This window comes from Carcharodon carcharias, chromosome 14 (assembly GCF_017639515.1).
Source record: "Carcharodon carcharias isolate sCarCar2 chromosome 14, sCarCar2.pri, whole genome shotgun sequence".
NCBI lineage: Eukaryota > Metazoa > Chordata > Chondrichthyes > Lamniformes > Lamnidae > Carcharodon > Carcharodon carcharias.
In genome coordinates, this window is record NC_054480.1 from 143,346,932 (window position 1) to 143,367,500 (window position 20,569).

General features: G+C 46.3%; 1 protein-coding gene across 2 annotated transcripts in view; it reads left to right on the plus strand.

Annotated features, from left to right (window-relative positions):
* LOC121287322 (nuclear receptor ROR-beta-like) overlaps window positions 1-20,569 on the plus strand; it is a 79,133-nt gene that overhangs the window by 43,841 nt on the left and 14,723 nt on the right. For both annotated transcript variants that reach the window (XM_041205102.1, XM_041205101.1), the window contains exons 2-4: window positions 10,433-10,518; window positions 16,426-16,567; window positions 18,433-18,846. In XM_041205102.1, the coding sequence (XP_041061036.1) occupies window positions 10,433-10,518; window positions 16,426-16,567; window positions 18,433-18,846 (642 nt within the window). The remainder of the gene's footprint in view (window positions 1-10,432; window positions 10,519-16,425; window positions 16,568-18,432; window positions 18,847-20,569) is intronic.

Here is a 20,569-nt window from a genome sequence, read left to right on the forward strand (position 1 = left end):
TGTCACTGCGCACCATCGCGATATTTCGCTGGGCAGGCGCGTGATGAAGCTCAACGCGCGCCCGCCATTAATTAACGGGCTAGTTAAGGCCCTTAAATCAACAATCAACGCTGATTTTCAGGTGCCCATGCGATCTTCGGCTTGGCGCACAGGCACAACGGGCAGGCGGGTAAGAGACAGTTTAATAAAACTCATCCATGGGCGAGATAAGAGGGCTCAGTGGGGTTGTCAATCTGGTCTGTGAGTACTTATGACTGAAAGTATTTTAAACTTGCCTGTGTGATCTGCAGTAGTTCAGAACAAATTCCAGAAGCTTTCTGTGTACTTTGAACCTTCAGCTCAGCACTTTGCAGTCAGGAATCTTTAACGGGTCTGCAGCTTTCTGGAGGCCTCCCTTTGGCCTGGATATGGGTTCTGACATGTCCACTGGAGGCAGCTCCTCTGAGGAGGAAGGGAGGGCTAGAAGGGGGAGGAGGACAGGAGTGCACATTCAGCCTCCAGGGGAGCCACCTTTGGGAGTTCAGGTGCAGGCACAAGGGGTGCAGGGCCAAGAGTTAGTCCAAGGTGGAAAGAGTTGCAGACGACACCACTATCCTGCTGCCAGGGTTTACAGACAGTGAAGCAGCTACCTCAATATGACTGAGGTGCAGTGCCGAAGGAGGCTCCGACTGTCAAGGAAGACAGTCAACTATATCTGTCAGACGATTGGGCCTGAGATCCCTGCTAACTGTGTGGGTGGACACCCCATGCCAGCGGCTCTGAAGCTCACAGTTGCCCTCAACTTCTTTGCCTCTGGCTCCTTCCAGCGGTCAGTGGGTGATCTTTGCGGTGTCTCCCAATCAGCTGTCCACACTTGTGTCAAGCAGGTTACAGACACTCTGTTCAGACGTGCATTGACTTTCATCCACTTCCACTGGGACCAGGCAAGTCAGACACAGTGAGCCGGAGGCTTCGCGGCCATTGCTGGCTTCCCCCGTGTCCAGGGTGCTATAGACTGTACACATGTAGCCATCAAGGCGCCAGCAGGCGAGCCCGGTGCCTTCATCAACAGGAAGGGCTTCCACTCCATGAATGTGCAGATAGTGTGTGACCACAGGATCCTGATTCTACAAGTCTGTGCAAGGTACCCAGGCAGCTCCCACGACACCTACATCCTCAGACGCTCCCAGGTGCCGGGGATCTTCAGTGCTCCAGCCTGGCTGGATGGATGGCTGCTGGGTGACAAGTACTATCCCCTCAGAAGGTGGCTCATGACGCCTCTCCACCATCCAAGAACAGAAGCTGAGCAGCGGTACAATAGGAGCCACATCTCCACAAGGGCTGTGGTGGAGAGAACCATCGGTCTTCTCAAGATGCACTTCCGATGCCTGGACCGCTCAAGGGGCGCACTCCAGTACTCCCCAGATCGTGTCTCGGTGATAGTGGTTGCATGCTGCACTCTCCACAGTCTTGCACTGAAAAGGGGGGACGCAGTGGACGATGAAGACGTTGACGTGATGGATGTGGCTGCACACGATGAGTCCAGCACTGATTGAGGTTGAGGAAGCACGGGAATGATATGGGGCTAAACACTGACCCGGGACTACAGCCGGGTGCCCCTGCCTCCTTGGAGACTTTAATCCAATGAACCTTTAGCTCACTCCACACCCGTGGATCAGGAGGCCCAGCCTTGCCTGGCGCTTCCATACTCGGCACCTACATACTCGGTGCTACATCTGCCACTCCATCATCTGCAATTAAGGGTTTGGACGTAAACCTCAATGTCCACTCAAACACTCATGACATGTCTGTAAAACATACAAATGCAGAACAAAGGAGCCACCCTCAGCTATGGTAACACATCAGGATTTTGTTTTGATCCATCATATGATCCAACAAAATGAATCCAAAACATTTTTACAACTGCAAAAAAAAAAATTCCCTAATCTCGGGCCAACACAAAAGGCCCAGTGAGAAACCCGTGGTGTGCCTAAGGTGCCTTATGCTTTTTGGATGCTGTGTCTTGGTGCTGCCCCCTCGCTGGGAGTGGTATCTGAGCCAGCCTGCTGACCCTGCTGTCCTGTTGGCCTCGATGACCTTGGCGGCCGTCCTCTGGCCCGTGGAGCCAGTGCTGGCCCCGCCTGGGAGGGATCTGCCAGTTCCACAGCTGGCATCTCCCCAGTCGTTGCAGCCTCACCGGACGATACGGTCACTGGGAGAGGGGCAGAGGAGCTGCTGCCCCCATCCAGAGTGCCCTGAGAGGAGCCCACAGGCAGCTGCTGTGCCGACGTGAGGTTGCTTCGGACCTCCCTGCTCACTGCAGATGGATGGGCACCGAGCTTGGAAGCTTGATGCCCAGACCATCTCCCACATTGGCAATAACCAGCTGTGGCCACTGGCGCTGTGAGGGCTTGCAGGCCCCAGCATAACCTCAGGAGAAGCTGCTTGTTCTCCTGGAGGCCCCTCTCCATGAGAGTCACCACTCTCTCCATGGAGGAAGCATATGACACTCTGCCATGAGGCTCATTGCATCACTGATGCTCCACATGGACTCCTCCACCATGGAGAACAAGTGAAGCATAGTCTCATGCAACACTCCCAGATGCGCCTGCACACCCGGCTGCATTTCCTGTGTTTGCTGCATCGCAGACGACTCCAGAGACACATCAACAGGCACCGACTGAGCATGTGCCTGGTCCCCTGCAGTCCTCCGACTGCTAGCACCATGGGCACTCTCTGTCTCTGCCAGTTCCTCCAGCGATTGTGAAGTACCCTCTCCACTGTACCCCAGGACACTAGTCGATGTTGCAATGCTCACTGAGGTGCTAATATCTACGCTGGTGCCTGCCTCACAGAAATGGTGTGATGCAGGTGACAGTTCAGGGCCCTCAGGTGTGAGAGGGGGCATCTGTAATGGAGCCTGGTAGACAGGCTCTGATGATGCTGAAATGAACAACAGGGACAGTGGATCAGTTAGTGTGCACACAATGACACACTTCATCCCTTTCTCTCTGGCTCATTATGCGCTAAACCTTCTAGAACCTATGGAGACGAATATTGATGGGGTGGCAAATAGTCAGGAGGAGCCCCAAACATTAGAGGCGGATACAGACGGGCTGGTCAGATGGCCTAAGGAATGCCAAATGGAATGTTATGTGGATAAGTGTGAAGTGATGCACCCAGGCAGGAGAAACAAGGTACAGGAATGCACAAGGAATGGTAGGACTGTGGAAAGTAAAGAGGATCAGAGGGACCTTGCTGGGCATATCGACAGGCCCGTTAAGGTAGTGGGACAGGTACATAATGCATTTAAGAAGGTAAATGCCATACTTGCCTTTATTAGCCGAGGAATAGAATATAGGAACAGGGAGGCCATGTTGCAAGTGCAGAAAACGCTACCTAGGTCGCAGCTATAGTTCTGCGTGCAGTTGTGATCAGCGCTTCATGGGAGGGATGTGATTGGCGTGGAGAGAGTGCAGAGGTCGCTGACCAGGATGCACGCAGGGCTGGAGAGTTGGAGTTATGAGGAGACATAGCATAGACTGGGGATACTTCCCCTGGAGCAGAGGGGATTGATGGGTGACATTATTGAGGTTTATAACATTGTGAGGGGCATAAGTAGGTTCGACAGAAAGAAACATTTCCCCTTGCCGGAGGGATAAGTAACCTGGTGGCATTGATTTAAGGTAAGGGGCATGAGGTTGACAGGTGAGGTGATGAGGAACTTTTGCACACTGTAATGTGGGACGCACTGGCTGAAAGGGTGGTTGATGCAGAAACCCTCCTAACATGTGATAAGTATTTGGACGTGTAGTTGCGATGCCATTGGATTCAAGGCCAAGGGGATAGTGGTCAGAAATGGGATAAGACGACTTTGGAAAGTACTGGACACGCACATCTTCGAAGGGCTGAGGGACCTTTGTCTATGACCCACATCTCTGACTCTATCAGTCTGTGAATGAGCAATGTTGCAACAATAATGATTCAAACAATCATCAGTGCTATGGGTGGTGGGAAGATAGAGCGGATGTCACTGTGGATCTGAAATACCTGGCCGCTCCACCCCAGCCTCACTGACACCTGTTAATCTGGGGCCCTGGTGCCTCTCAAGCTCCAGGGCCTCCTGCTTGAAACGGCTCAATATCACCAGCTGGGCCTGGCCTCCTCCAGTGGGTGAACGCTCATACGCACAGTGTGTGCATTCTTCTCCTGCAAAACAGGGAAGACCATTCATTGTGGCTAATGGCACATGGACTCTGCACGCGCACGCTGCACCCTAACCACAGTGGCCCATCTCAGGCCTCCAGTGCCTCCTCTGCCACCTTGGACACATTCTGCATCCATCACTTTCAGAGACACACGGTCGTAGCTCCCACAGCCAGGAGGCGCAACTACATGCAGCATCATGGGCAGCAGATGGCCCACGACACCTTGAGGCTCCCCTTCCACAATCCACCGTGAATAGGACATGTGTTGGAGCTCTGAGCGTGCGCCGAGCTGCATCTCCTGTCGGTTGCCCCCAGACTACTCAAGTGCGACTAAGACCAACACTTGGTGCGGGGAGAACCCATCTTCTCATGAACCACTGAGGCTGATGTAAGCATGGGCACCATTTGCTTGTCCACCCAGCGTACAACAAATGCCTAACATGAGTCACTGCAGTCGCGACAGTAAGACTGGTGGGGGGGGGGTGCTCAAAGGCTACCTGCTGGGTTAAATGCCCAATGCCAACATGGCGCTCACCCTTCCAGAGTGCAACAAATCGTTGAAGCGCTTACAGCACTGGATCCAGGTGCGTCACACCACATCGCGGGGAGCTGGAGCTCACCACCTCCTCCCAGGCACGTTTCATCATGTTGTGGGGGGGGTGGGGATCTCTTGCTCCCATCCTGGGGCAACAGCACCTCCCACTGTGCAATCACCTTCTCGAGCAGGGCAGCAAGGCAATCGTCAGAAAAGCGGGGGGCACATTGCCCCCCCCCCCACCCCCCCCACCCTGTTGGCATACCCTGCAACCTGCCCTCCTCCTCTGGCCTTCCCTCGACATTGATCTGCTGTGCAGACCCCCTGTGGTGCCACCTGCTGCTGGCCATAGCGGACAGCCTACAGGAGGAGGCCTTTTTTTATACAGACTGCCGGGTCGCCATTGGACCCGTTGGTCTGTCCACGCCCACAACAAACTTCAGACTCCCGCTCTCTACGGGAGTCCAGAAATGTGCTGGGTGGGCCTTAATTGGCCTGCCCGCGCAAAATGGCGGCGCCTACTTCAGCACCTGCTCCGCCCGCCCACCAAGGGATCACCCATGGAGTTGTTCATGGATAGTTAGGGGCCTAGAGTGTGAACTTGATTAACCCGGTCTGTCCCTTTTTCTAAGGGTAGTGCTCGATATATTCTCTGGAAAAGTTTTTGAAATGTACAAATCACAGTGATTATTGGTAACTGTAAAGTATGAAAGTTAGCTGGAGCAAGGCAATAGTAGCAACAAGTAAGTTTCAGGGTAGAAGGAGGCGATAGGAAATTCTTTCCAGCTTTAACTGTAGCAAGTTGTTAGGCTTCCACCAGAGTCTGATGGACAAAAATCAGTCTGTTTACATATCGTATCTCAGCACCTTGTGTAACACGGCTAGAATTGCTGGTTGATGAGCTTAGAGCTGCTGTTTGATGACCAGGATATTCCAAAAGTGAGGCAGAAAACTCATGCAAATAACAAAATACTAATACAAGAGCAATATACCACGGATGCTGGAAATCTGAAAGAAAGACAGGGGGTGCAGATCAGGCAGCATCTTTGGAGGGAGGGAGAGAGTTAACATTCCAGGCTGATAACCTTTCGTCCGAATTGTTCTGAGATGTTAACTCTATTTCTCTCTCACCACTGATACCGCCTGACATGATGAGCATTTCCAGCACTTTCTGTCTTTATTAAGTAATGAAGCACCTTTTGATTGTACAGTAAGCTGTGGGTGTTCAGTAATGCAGGCGCAGATACTTCCTGCTTTCCAGCTGATAATCACTGCAGTACCAGGGGCAGAATTTTGCCCTGGGTGGGGGTGAGGGTGCTCAGTGGGGGTGGGGATCCTCGGTGGGGCGGGGGGGCGGGGGGGGTGGGGTGGGGTGGGTTGCAGTCGGGAAGCCGACAACTGCCCACGATTGGCACCGCGATTTCACGCTGGCGGGCCAATTAAGACCCCAGTGTGGAACGCGAGCGGCAGCGCTCAGCATTGCCTGTGCGGTGGGGGGGGGAGAGGGGGAAGGCGAGCGGGCCTAGTGTGAACTTCACGCATGCGCCCGACAGAGCGCTTCAATCTCCCTGAGGCACGGCGCTGCCTCAGAGAGATGAGGCGCTGTTTAAAAAAAAAAGCTAATGAAGAGAATAAAAATGTCATAAAACGTGTCCCCTCCTGCGAATCTGTCACCTGAGCAGGGGACGTGTTTTTGATTCAAGTGTGAAATTTTTATTTTATTTTTATTTGCTTTAGGAAACCTCCTCCCGCCCAAGGACGAGGTTTCCTAAAAAGTGCAAAGGCCGCTTGGTGTTTTTGCCTGCCCCTCCCACCGTTAGGTTGGATGGACAGCGTAAATCTGAAATGAATTACCCTTTTTAATGGCCTTAATAAGCCTTTCAGTCATTGGCGGGCGCAGTGCCGAACGAAATGTCGCCGGACTACGTGATGACATCGAGACGCTCGCCTGATGTGATCGCACGTCATTTTGTGCTCAGCCGGGTCCAGCACACGCCCGCCCGCCCGTCGAGCTCCATGTTCTACCCCACGTTTTGGCTATGATACAGGTCTTATCAACCCAGAGGTCATGAGTTCAAATCCCACCCTGACAAACTGTGAAATTAAATTCAATAAATCTGGCAACTTGCTGGCAGACTCTAGAAAAAACTGATGGTAAAAAGCTTTCCAATTGTGGTAAACCGATCCACCTCACCCAGTCTGATCCACACCCACCACCGGCTGTAATTGACATTTAATGGACCGATTTTTAGTTCCGGAGTTGAGACCCTGACATCGGGCGTGTTTCTGGGTCCTGACCTCCCGTTGGCGTCGAAAGCCTAAAGCAGGTTTTGAGGTGCAGGCCAATCAATAGCCAGGATGCACACTGGTCAACCAATTAAGGACGGAGGATGGGTTCTGGAGCGGGAGGGTCAGTACAATGACGACAGGCGCTGCCAGTGTAGGTAGCAGAAGAGGAGACTTTTTAAAAACTTTAAAAATAAAAAAGAGGCCGCAGCTCCATGGCGGGAGTTAAAAATGCTAGCTGAAGTTCCGGCCCCTTCCCCACCATGACACTGGGAGGCCGCCTTCACTCATTGGCTGGGATTCTGCCTCAGCGATGGCGAGTGGGGAGAATGGTGCCTGGAAAACTCCAGACAGCATTTGTGCGATGGCCTTAATGGAGTCACCGCTTGCGGACTCGTAGCCATCGCCCCGGCAAACCGGTATGTTTAAGAAGGGCCTGGAAGTGGAAAGAGGCCGGCAAATTGGCACGCTAGGATGGTGGCAGGAAATTGCAGCCCTGTCCCGCTCTGGTCCCACCTCCAAGGCAGTTTCAAGATTTGACCCAAAATGTCTTTTGGTCCAGCTAGGCATGAGCGATCAATGTTCCCCTGTAAACCTAACTTAATCCTGAGAAAAGTTTTATATATCGGACGGAGATTGATGCATTTTTTGGATATTGAAGGAATCAAGGGATATGGGAATAGTGTGGGAGGATGGAGTTAAAGTAGAAAATCGCCAACAATCTTATTGAGTTGAGAGACCCATGAAGCAATTAAGTCAGATTGTTATTATGTTACGTTCCATATCCACTTGTCCTAAACCTTTGATTGTGAATTAAAATTATTTTTAAAATATATTTGATGTTTCAACATCTGAACTGGAGGAATTTCTCAAAGGCTATATCTACTATAACAGAATTGGAGCATTAGAGAGATATCACACTAATATGATATATCAGTCTGAATTGCCTATAGAATGTGCTTCTGAAAACAAATAATCATTTTTTTCCAGCTAGATTTTACCTTCCAAGCTGCTATTGCATGTATGCTAAAAAAAAAATTGAATTCACAACAGGGAAGGTTGTTCATTTCCAAATCCAGAGTTGAGCTGCAGGCTATTGCAATGATCTTGAGTCTTTTCAATACAGGGTAATGAGACCAATCTAATGTACTTGTCAGGGGCAAGCAGCAAGATATCCGTGCTTGTCCCAACAGGCACATCAGAAATATTTTGAGACTGGTGGCAAGAAAGGTTGAAAAGAATGAAGAGGAGTTTGGCAACAAGGTAAACTGTGTTGTGCCAAAGCACTTGCTTGCAGTTACTCAAAATCAACCTTAAGATAGCAAGTGAACCTGAAAAAGTGGTCCTCTGTCTTCACTGGCTGGAAACAAGTATCCCTGAACCCACATCCCCCTTACATGAAAGTAAATGGAAGGCAAAGTCATCACCAGGTATATCCTGAAAATGATACCCATCTCCTGCTCCCTTGACCCCGTTCTTACTAAATTGTTGTTCACTCAACTTACCTTATTGGGCTTCCTTGTTGCTGATATTATAAATAGATCCCTCCCTTCCGATGAGGTATAAGTTCCTTTCCTTTCTTTCAGAATCTCTTGTCAAACTGGTAATAGGCAAGGGAGTAGGAGCCATGCCATCTTTCATTTTTTTGAACATTTATTTTTCCTTCCTGATCTAAGTCATTGAGACCAAATATAACAACCCTACCAGCTGCTGTCACCAAGCCCAGCTGACTGGGAACGGACGTGAATTTATATAGCTGAGCTATCCGTTTATAAATGGACTATGCCATTAGGGTAAAAGGAAGAGATTGCATTTATTTTATATCTTGTCATGTCCATGGGACACCCCAATAACATATAACAATGGGTGGTTTATTTTGGAGGTGCAATCACTGTTATTATGTAGCTAATGCAGGTAGAAAGAAGATCAATATTAATATATTTTAGTGCATCTGATTCAGTTCACTTATTTCTATTTAATATCTCTCCAGTACAGGTCCAGGTTCATTTAGGAATGGAGTAGCTTGAGGAAGGGCAAATGGCTTGCAATGTCCCCTGCCGATATTTTTCTTGGTTTCTTCCTGACCTTTTCAGCTTTTTCCGTTTTTATTTTCGGACCTCCAGAACTTGGAATGTTTTGTTTGTATTGTTAGAATGTCTCGACTGTCTTTACAGCCAGTCACCTTACTGCAGACCCCTCCTTTCACCTCGCTCTGTTACCTGTGCAAATCCCATCTCAGTGCGATGTTGCACTTGAGTCACACGCCCGTCGTTATTAACATTGGTACCCTCCACCTACTTCCTCCACCCCTAAGAAACATATCGTCAGACAGTCTATACTTTACATTTTGTTTACCAGTACAGTTAAAAATATATTTCCTATTTGTGATCATGCGGACAATTGCAAAATCACTGACGTATTTTAGAACATAAACTGTTAGGATTTCACTAAATAGAGCGTGTGTAAAAAAAAATATACAAAGAACTATGTCAGAAGTAAACAAAGTAAAGGCATATGACTTGGTATCATGCATTGCTTTAATAATGCACAAGGGGTATTTGTATTCTCAGAACAAAACTGTCTTAGTTGAAAATATATTTGCTGTGGAAATATTGAACAGTTTCTAACAAGAAACTATAGTATTTAATTTGCTCAAGTCTGTATCATCGGAGAACAAACAACCATGTTTGTCATATTTGAGGCTTGCAGACTTCTGAAATTCAAAGGTCAATCAGCTTTTTAACATTGTGTTTGGGTAATGGGAAGTTGTAAACTTCCAAAATTTGTTTTCCTTTCTACTTTTATGGCCCAAAGCTCATCTGCAGGATGTCAAAATGTCCTCCCTTCAAATCTATTCAAGCGAAAGGTGCATGCCAGTTCTGTGTTGTTGCGTTACCATACTATTGCTCATGTTGCCCATATAGGAGCATTGTGGCGAAGGTGCAGATATTGTTTTCATACCACTATAAAGTCTGTAGGCAGAGGAGGGACGTTTTTACACACTCTGGGCTTGTATTTCAAAGTTCACTCGAAAATGGATTCCAATACACTCACCAGAGTGGAGACACTTCTTTGTAAATGTAATGGGTATAGAGGCTATGCTCATTCCCGGTCAGTAGGTTGTATATTTTTCCTAACCTATGGTATCTGTACTGCCTGGGATCAGTGGCTTGAAATTGCGGGCTAAATAATTCAAAGCATGTTTTTCAAAAGCAGGAAAAATGCATGTTCGTGACCCCCTGGATAAAGGGCTCAGAGTGATTCAGTGTAATTTCCTGAGGAACATTTGGAGATGCAGAGAAATGAATTCCTGCTTAGAAAATGCTTGCTCGATTTGTCACTACGTTTAATTCATTTCAGAAGTGACTAAGAAATCATCACTTCATTGATTTCTTACCTTTTTTTTCCATTCTCTTCGTTTCAGCCCAAATAGAAGTGATACCGTGCAAAATCTGTGGAGATAAATCTTCAGGAATCCACTATGGAGTCATCACTTGTGAAGGATGTAAAGTAAGTGAGACTAAAGCACATTTTTAATCCCTCCTAATTTATAACTGCACCTTCCCTGCCATTTCTCTGTTCTGCTTTCTTAGTCAGGAGGGAAGGACTCAGATTAGTTGGAGCCTGAAAATAAAGAGTTGCAGAACGTGACAATTTCACCTGTACCTTTGAAAAAGCTATCTAATTAGACCCATTCCCCTGCGCTTTTCCCACGTCCTTTTTCAAATGGTTCATTTCCAAATAGTTACCCACTTCCCATGTAAAAGCTACAATGGTTTCTGCTTCCGCTCAACAGCACCATCTCCCCCCCCCCCCCCCCCCCCCCACCACATGCAAAAAAAATTCTCTTAAGATCGCCTGAATTTTATGTAGCAATCTACAGTTCATGCTCTCCAGCTTGGGATCATGAGAGTAATATTGCCCAGTTTTACCCGAGCAAAGCGTCTGGTAATTTTGAACAGCTCTGAGAGAAAATCTAATAATGTTCTCTGTTCTAATGAAGGGAGGTTCCATTCTTTTGTCATTTCTCATTCCTAATATTATACTGAATCCCTTCTGGGCCTTAGAAGGCCTTAGCATCCTTTCTAAAGTAAGATGATCAACTGGGTACAGTATTAAAACTGAGCCATATCTAATGACTTGTATAGATTTTGTATTACGTTCTTAGGTTTGTATGCTATGCCTCATTAAAAACCTAGGATTCCAAACCAGCTTATCAATCTGTCCTCCAAGTCTTTGTGCTCCTCTTACATCATTGGGACATGACTGGTGTGCTTGGGATGCCAGTTGCTCCCCAAGAGGTTATCAAGATGATAAAAAAAATTAGCCAGTGGGGATACTGGCATTGTACCTGGGGGAAAGGCAAAAAATTGGTGCAGGAGGGCAATGGCCAACAACAGTTTACCACTTCAATGTGGAACCAGGAGGTGCACTTGGAGGGTGGAACTTGACAATAGTGAACATCAGCCTGCAATTTTCTGATGTTGTTGCTATGCTTCCTTAAAAACATCTTTCTTATTCATGCTCCTTTTATATGATTTTATGCGTGACATGAATTTTGTGTCATTTGAAAGACTGAAGCCCACAATCTGTGTTGACTGCTAGCTTAGTGAAGCACACTGTGCAGCCACATTTACCCTTTTATGTTTCTGAGACCAGTTGTGCATCTGACTGGATTAGGGTGAAAAGGCTCGATTAGTGCCAAGTTACAGGCAGTGTGTGACGTCGAGTTGCTTCTGCTGGGAAATAGCTACTGTTATAACCATTCCTTTTCTCAATGCAATACAAAATGTGAAAGTTGATTCTGCAGCCTAACCACAAACCGAGATTGATTCAGTTCATTTAGCTGTAGCTCGTATACTTGGAATTTGCCAAAATCATCTGATCTGCTCGATGCTATTGACCCTGATAACTGATTTAGGTTGCTGAACCACAGCCTGATGGAGGAGAACTTTTTTTCATTCATATGGATTGTGTGAAGACAGAAGTCCAAAGGGAATAGGGTTGGTTCCCCACAGCAGTATGCATTGCTCTTCAGGTGGTTATGAACTGTTTTGAAGTACTTGTCCAACTGCTAACAGGAAAATTGTGGGCTCAAAGATGCTCAGTTTTTGTGAATTTCTGTACAGTAGATAAGACTGTTCAACAGTTTACCTCTGTGAGTTGCTATCATTCAATCTTGACTTACACTGTTGTTCATTCTGGATCATGTGGAGAAAATAACTGATAACTGCATATACATTAACATGTCTTGTCAAGTTAAGTTGTGCACAAGATTTCGGACAGAGTGAGAGAGTCTCACAAAAGATGATAGTAATGGGCAATAAAAAAACGGACTTGTATTCATATAGCACCTTTCATGACCACCGGACACCATAAAGTGCTTTACAGCTAATGAAGTGCCTTTGAAGTATGGCCACCGTTGTAATATGGGAAATGCAGCAGCCAATCTGCGCACAGCAAGCTCTCTCACAAAGCAAAGAAGTAATAGCCAGGCAATCTGTTTTTGTCAGGTTGTTTGAGAGATAGATAGCAGCCAAGGCACCTTCAGTCTGTCAGCAAGCATGACCCAGACCTCCCTGTCGCTTGCCATTTCAACACTCCACCCTGCTCTCATGCCCACATGTCCGTCCTCGGCCTGCTGCAATGTTCCAGTGAAGCTCAACGCAAACTATAGGAACAGCACCTCATCTTCCAACTAGGCACTTTACAGCCTTCCGGACTGCATATTGAGTTCAACAACTTTAGATCATGAACTTTCTCCTCCATCCCCACCCACTTTCCGATCCTCCTTTTTTCCAATAGTTTATATAGATTTTTCTTTTCCCACCTATTTCCATTATTTTTAAATGTATTTCCATCCATTGTTTTATCCCTACCATTTAGCCTATTTCGATCCCTTCCCCCCACCCCACCCCCACTAGGGCTATCTGTACCTTGCTCGTCCTGCTTTCTACCCTTAATGTCACCTATTAGCACATTTCTTAGCTAATATCACCACCGTCATCACCTCTTTGTCCTTTTGTCTATGACATCTTTTGGATATCTCCACCTACCACTGGCCCTCTATCCAGCTCTACTGTCCCACCCCCCCCTTAAACAAGCTTATATTTCACCTCTCTTCTATTTTTCCTTAGTTCTGTTGAAGAGTCATACGGACTCGAAACGTTAATTGCGTTCCTCTCCGCAGATGCTGTCAGACCTGCTGAGTTTTTCCAGGTATTTTTGTTTTTGTTTTGGATTTCCAGCATCCGCAGTTTTTTGCTTTTAACTGGGAATAACTCCCCTGATCTGCTTCGAATCTATGCCATTGGATCTTTATGTCCACTTGAGAGGACAGATGGGGCCTCAGTTTAGTATCTCACCTGAAAGTCATCTGACAGTTCAGCTTTCAGTGTTTTACGCTAGCATTTCATCTTGATGTTTGTCACTATCTATTCCAAAGTCAGGCTTCCCATGTTACCATAAATCTGAGCATATCTAAAACTCTGCTGCCTACTCACAGCAAGTCATGTTCACCAAACACCCTTGTGCTCGCTGACCTATTTTGGTTCCCAATCTGGCAATGCCATGATTTTAAAATGCCCATCCCTGCTCTCAGAATTCTTTAGGGTCTTGCTTTTCCCTACCCCTGTAACCTCCTGCAACCATAACAACCCTCCAAGATCCCTGGTTAAGAATAGCCAAGCTCTCTCAGCTACAAATAATGCATGGGAACCAAGAGTTCACAGGAAGAGGAATGAAAGAAAATATATTAAAGAAAAGAATAATTCTTGCAAAAACACTGCATTATAAAGACAATGTGACAATAATATAGGTCAGAAATTTTTACAGGCCCGACCCACTCAAGCGTGAAATGACACGCGTTGACATGGGGTGAGCATCCCAATGTCAGCGCGCAGTCACGTGATAATTCAGTCTACGAGCGAGCGCCGGGGTTGGCAGCGCGCCCGCCAACAATTGGTAAGGCCTGTTAAGGCCATTAAATTATCAATTAAATTAAACTTTTTTGTTGCCCGTCCAACCTAACAGTTGGCGGGCAGGCGAAAAGGCCAAGCGGCCTTTACATTTTTTTTGGAAACCTCATCCACGGGCTATATGTATCTTGCTCGTCCTGCTTTCTACCCTTAATGTCACCTACTGGCAAATTTCTTAGCTAATATCACCACCGTCAACACCTCTTTGTCCTTTTGTCTATGACATCTTTTGGCAATCTCCACCTATCACAGGCCCTCTATCCAGCTCTACCTGTCCCACCCCCCCCCTTAAACCAGCTTATATTTCACCTCTCTTCTATTTTTCCTTAGTTCTGTTGAAGAGTCATATGGACTCGAAATGTTAACTGTTAATTTCCAAAAGCAAATAAAATAAAAACTTTAATTTTTCATTGAATAACATGTCCCTGCTCAAATGATGAACTATGGATTGCTTTCAATGCACCAAGCCCTTTTTCAATGTAAGTCACAGGGGATCAGGTCAGCTCGAGGCGGCAACAACAGGTTTTGTGATACAAACGGCTTTTGTGGGATTTCAGGATGTCTTTATCCAGCATCCATAATAGCAGAGAAACCACTTTATCTCTGAGATTTAATGCTTGCACAGCTCTATCCGAAGGATAGAACAGTTTCTCTGCCACTATGGATTCCGGGGAAAGAGCTTCCCATCCTACTGAAAATATTTACAATGCACACAATGGCCACTTTTGTGAATAAGGACAGCTGCAAATAAAGGACAGCTGATTTCATTCTGTATTGGAAGCTATTGAAACGTGGCAAGAACACTGTCACAACTGAGCTCAAGGACCTGCTCAACAAGCCCTGGACTGCGCAGGACATCCCAGATGACTGGAGGCAAGGAGTAAGCATCAAGCTGCCAAAGAAAGGGAACCTCGGTGACTGCAACAACTGGAGGGCATAACACTGCTCCCAGTAACTGACAAAGTCTTCAGCACAGTGCTGCTGAAGGGATTGAAAGCAGAAGTAGACAGTACGTTTACAGGCAGGTTTCTGGACTGGCAGATCATGCAGATCTTGCAGCTCAGGGACATCATACAGCAGAACCTATAGCATCAGAGACTACTTGTTATCAACTTTGTTTATTTTCAAGAAGGCTTTTAATAGTGTCCATGAGCAGTCACTCTGATACATTGCAAGACAGTACAGCATCCCAGAGCAGTATATTAACATCTTCAAAGCCTTATGCTGTGATTCCAGCTGCTGCATCAAGACCAGCACGGGCACCACACACTCCTTCAACAGCATCCCAGGAGTACGGCAAGGCTGCTTACTTTCCCCATTCCTTTTCCTCTTGAGAAAGGCAAAGGTGAGCACAGACTTTGGAATCCTGTGGCAGTAACACCAGTTGACCTACCTGGATTTCACAATTGACATCGCTTTGCTGGCCAACAAATTGCATGCATTCTAAGACATGACTGCCAGTCTTGAGAACTGCGTGCCAATGCTGGTCTGTGCATCAGCTGCAAGAAGTCCAAAACAGTGATGGCTGGATAGCAACAAGACCCTCCCAGCGGCATTGGGAAACAGAACATCGAGGACATTGACCACTTCCCCTAGCCAGGAAGCAGCATCTCCAGGGATGTAGAGATCGACATCCAAAGAAGAATTGGCAAAGCAGCATTGGTCTTCAGTGGCTCCATACAATCCAGGCCTCCAACACCAGTAACATGAGATTGAAGCGGCCGCTCTACATGTCCATTGTAGTACCAGCTGCAGCCTATGCCAGACATGGAAGTGAACAGCAAAGGTGTCAGGTAAGTTGGACGTCTTTCATCAGCACTGCCTACATAAGATCCTGGACATCATATGGAGACAACATCACCAATGAATAAATGCTACAGAGAACTGGTCAGAAGCACCTGCGGGACATCATGACAGAGAGACGACTGAGACTGGCAGGACATGTATTTTGCCCTCCGGACATACACCCCAGTAGAGTCGCAGTAGAATGAACAAGGTCAGATGGAAACAGAAGATGGGGCCGGCCAAAGAAGACCTGCTGAAGAACATTTAAGGAGGACCTTCAAGAGCGGGACACCACTTGGGCTGAAGTGAAAGAAATTGCAATGGACTGATGGTGGAGTCTTGCTCATTGTCCCGCACAGGACCTGAGGACCTAAGACTAAGATCCCATTCCCTAAGCGATCCACAATTTGCAGGTTTCATTTTACTTTTGAAGCACATTTCACTGTTATGTAGGTATTTAATCAATAAATGGAAAGCGGGCACATGTTATGAACTTGTGTCAATCACTGGTCCCAAGCAGTGGGATATCTGCTATTTCTTGACAGTATCTAGGTCTGAAGCTAAGAAGCAATGTAAATGCTGTGTGCTATCGCAAATTGACACCATTAGTAACTGTCTTGTAAGTTTTTTTTTAAAAACTCGTTTTCTGAAACAGGGTTTCTTCAGGAGAAGCCAGCAGAATAATGCTGCGTATTCATGTCCTCGTCAGAGGAATTGCCTGATTGATCGGACCAATCGGAATCGTTGCCAGCACTGCCGACTGCAGAAGTGTCTTACTCTTGGAATGTCACGTGACGGTAAGAGAGGAAACTGGAACTGGCTGAGTTGGCCTCTCTTTTTTGCTTAATGCTGTATTTGTTACTAACCTTTTTTTTAATGTGTACACATGTGCTTTAGGAATTATCCACAATTGGGAAATTGTAAATTGGCGTTGCTTCAAGTAGTTTGTTGATTTTTGGACCCAAAACAGACCCCAGGTCCAACAAGCTGCTCAACTGATTCTCATTGGCAACACTTACTGGCAGCACTTCAGTGAGAACCTGGCTCCATTCTGGCATTCTTACTGACTCAGGTTTTCTTGTGAGACAGCCAGATTTGGATTTAGATCGTATTGGGTTTGTACGCGTCTCTATCTGCTAGTATAAGTTCAGTACGTTGGACCCAAGCAAACAAATTCCTGGTCAAGCTATAAATTTTATTCAAGTATTGAATTCCAAGGCATAAAACCAAACACCTCAGTTTCCTGTTCATCCTCCTAGATCCAGGCTTAATGTATTCCCCAATTATCTTTTTTTATTATTAAGCCGCACTTGAAGCCTCAGCATCGTAGATTTCACCTGCAGGCAGCAGCAGGTTTTAGAAGTTTGTCCAGTTTGGCTTTTCTTCATTTCTTCAAATGAGTGAGTGATTGAGCGGACAGTAGCCCAAAGACGTCCAAATTGGTTATTTTTATCTGCAGTTTACAGAAACCCTGAGCACCGTCATTGTGTAGGCACTGCTTTTTTTGGTAGGGAGGTAATGTGTTTATCGGGGTTTGACTATTGACAGGCTGCTGATAGCAAGTTGCTGTGGAACTGGGAAATGCAATGCACTTTAGCAATAGGCACCATTCTCACCAGTTTCTTGATGCTGTATTTTATTAAGATGTAATTTGATAAAACGGTTGATTTTTAAACTCTCTGCTTTCCACTCTTCTGTATCACTGTTCAGTCCCTCTTTTAAATGTCTGCATTGGCAGAATGTTGGACAGATGTTCACTTTTAGTGTTTGTTTTAAAAATCAAATCAGCGGCTCTCACGTTTTGGCAGTTTTAAAATTATTGTCTACAGCAGAATTTAGTGAAAAGGTTACTTTTGGTATTGGGATTTTTTAGTCTATTTTCACAAATTTTAAAAAAGCAAAGCACCTAAAATGAAAGGAGGTTAATAAGCAGGTGAAAGTTGTTTTGCCAGAACAAAAGGCAATTCTTTGGCTTACCTTGGTAATCGGAAAATGTCTTTTGCTGATTTTTACCGCCAGTCAGAAGGAGACCGGTGGTCTGTTTTCCAACCTGCCAACTCTCATTCATTTTAAGCTTGAAATTCAGGCATAATGTCGGAACAGGGGGGAAGGGGTCTTTATTCTGTGCGCAGCTTACGCCACCTGAGCTGGAATGTGTGGGATTGCCAAAAGTGCAAAGAGTTTTGCTCTCACCCGGATGAACGGGAGTCATTTAATTGTAAGGGAAGTGTGTAATGTTTCATTTTATTTCCTGTTTTTTTTAATCAATAAAGATCAGGAGAAACAGCATTTTCAAAACAAGAGTAGAAATAGCGGACCAAAATAACAACAAAGATTGGCTGATTTCTTAAGAAATACTTTTCCTTTTTAAGTGAAGACATTTCTCTCATTTAAGGACCTGCAACAACTCTTGGATTAGTAATCACATGACTGTACAATTGTTAACAAGGGAAATTGGTGACCGTCAATTGCTAATAAACGCTTGGCCCAAATAGCCAAGTGGTTATGGTATTGGGTTTGTAACCCCAAGATCAAGAGTTCAAATCTCACAATGGCAAACTGTGAAACAACGTAACTTCATCTGAATAGGAACAGATGGAAACGTGTTTGTACTCGAAAGAGTTACAATTGCTAATAAGGATTTTCCCTTACTTTCCTACAGCTGTGAAGTTTGGTCGTATGTCCAAAAAGCAACGTGACAGCCTCTACGCAGAGGTACAGAAACATCAACAGCACCAGGAGCAGCTGGCAACAAAGGAAGATTCCGAGGGACTTGCACGAGTCTATACAAACAGTGTCAGTAGCGGACTGGGAGATCTGGATGACATCAGCAGCACGTTCTCAGACGGACTCCTGTTTGACTTTCCGCTGACCCCTGACGGAGGGAACAGTTTTTATAACTTTGATCTTTCAACCTCCGCCGAACCATCTCCTGATCAGTCTGCTATAGATGTGAATGATATTAAACATATTAAACAGGAGTCCATTTATGAAATCATGCTGGAGCCCAGTTTGTTCTCGTATCCCTCACCAGAAAATGGTCAGCTCGCCACAGAAATATCAATGGCAGAGATAGGTATGTATCACTACTCCTTATCAAGTCTGTATGTAGATATGTGCTAGAAATGTGGGCTGACATTCTACTTATTCTGCTCACAAGATGACAAGATTTATAACTCTGAAACACCATTTGGTCCATTCTAATTCATTCATCCTGAGAGATACTCAATTTTTTCCCATTACCTGCTGTATTGCGAAATGAATGTTTCTCTTTGAAATAGTTAAGATGTGCTCCAGTGATCCTGTCCAAATATTCTTGCTTCCCACTAATAACTTGAAACGGAAAGCTGCTGTACTATCACAAGTTAGGGAATTGAAGTTTCATAATGGGCCCTAATTTGCTGTTGAGGTGACGTTGAGCTCATGGCCTTCTCTGTTCCTTATGCGCAAAATGCGACAGCGGCTTCAGGTGGGAGGGGGAAGCAGGTGTACCAATAACCAAAAGTTGTTGTCCGCTACTCCACCAATAGCTTTGCAAAAGCAGCATTTTACTCTGTGTCACCAGTGACTTACGCTGAATGTAACGTGGTCAGATTGTAGCCCATTGTTTTGTGGCATGCGCTGTCCATTTGACTTGTTCCAGCTCATAAAGGTTTTGCCTATTGAGTCTTTGAAAGTGGTAAGGGCACAGCGAGGGAAATACGGGGACCTGGGACCTGAGTGAACAGGGGAAGCAGCAGGGGGGGCTGGATTTTACGTGCCGCTGCCAGATGTGTTTTTGGCAGCGGTGGAGGGTGGGGGGGGGGGCACGTAAAATAGAGTGGGTGCCAACACTACCACCTTATTGCTCATCCCCATAATACGGAGGGTGGATAGTAACCAAAATTGGCAGCCCGCCCACCACATTTAAATAATCAAGATAATCGATAATATGCTGCCTTAATACATCTGGCATGGGCAGCTGGGCGGGGGTGGAAAGGCTGTCTTTTTAAAAGTGCTTTTTAAAAGGTATGAGGAGGAAGGGGGTGGGGTTATATCTTCAGGGGGTGATCTTTGCGCATTGTGGGGCAGACCCCCTAAGACAGTGCCCCCTCCTGCTCTATAAAACGCACTATCCCCCATCCCTAAACTGCCTAAACCCTCTCGGCTTTAAGGCCCCGGACATCATGCTCCGGGATTGGTGGGCTGCCTTCTTCTTGGGCCTGCTTGCAGTCCCAGCAGTGCCCACTAATGCGCTCTTGGCGCTGCGGGGTCCCCTGGTGCTGCCTGCCAACCGGAGTGTCCGGCAGTTCCCCGGTGCCGAACTTCCTCCCCAGTGAGGGGGCGGAGGTCCCACTGTCAAGCGATTTAGCCCGCCCGAAGGTGCATTATGGCTGCAGGATGGGCTGGCATGGAGTGAGTCTTCTGTTGGGTGGGAGGGGGTTGCAGTGCAATGACCTGTCTGCACCTCCCCCCTGCCCTCCCCCGCTGTAATATGCTGCTTGGGGTATCTGCTCAACCAATGAAAACCATTTAAAATATAAACACATGGAGAACTGGGAAGGAGGGTGAATCCAATGTCAAAACAAGTACAGAAAGAGAAGTAAAGAGAAGAAAAATTGGATTAATGGAGAGAAAAAAACACAAAGGAAAAATAAGAAAAAATTCCTTTTTCAAATTTGACATTTTTTTAGAATCTCCCTGGAAAATTCAAAGCCTGAAGGAGTGAGACTCCACACGTAACAGTTATGTTTCAGCGCTAGATAACGAACAATTATCATGTCATTTGAAGTATACTTTGGCTATTGAAAACCTCCCCC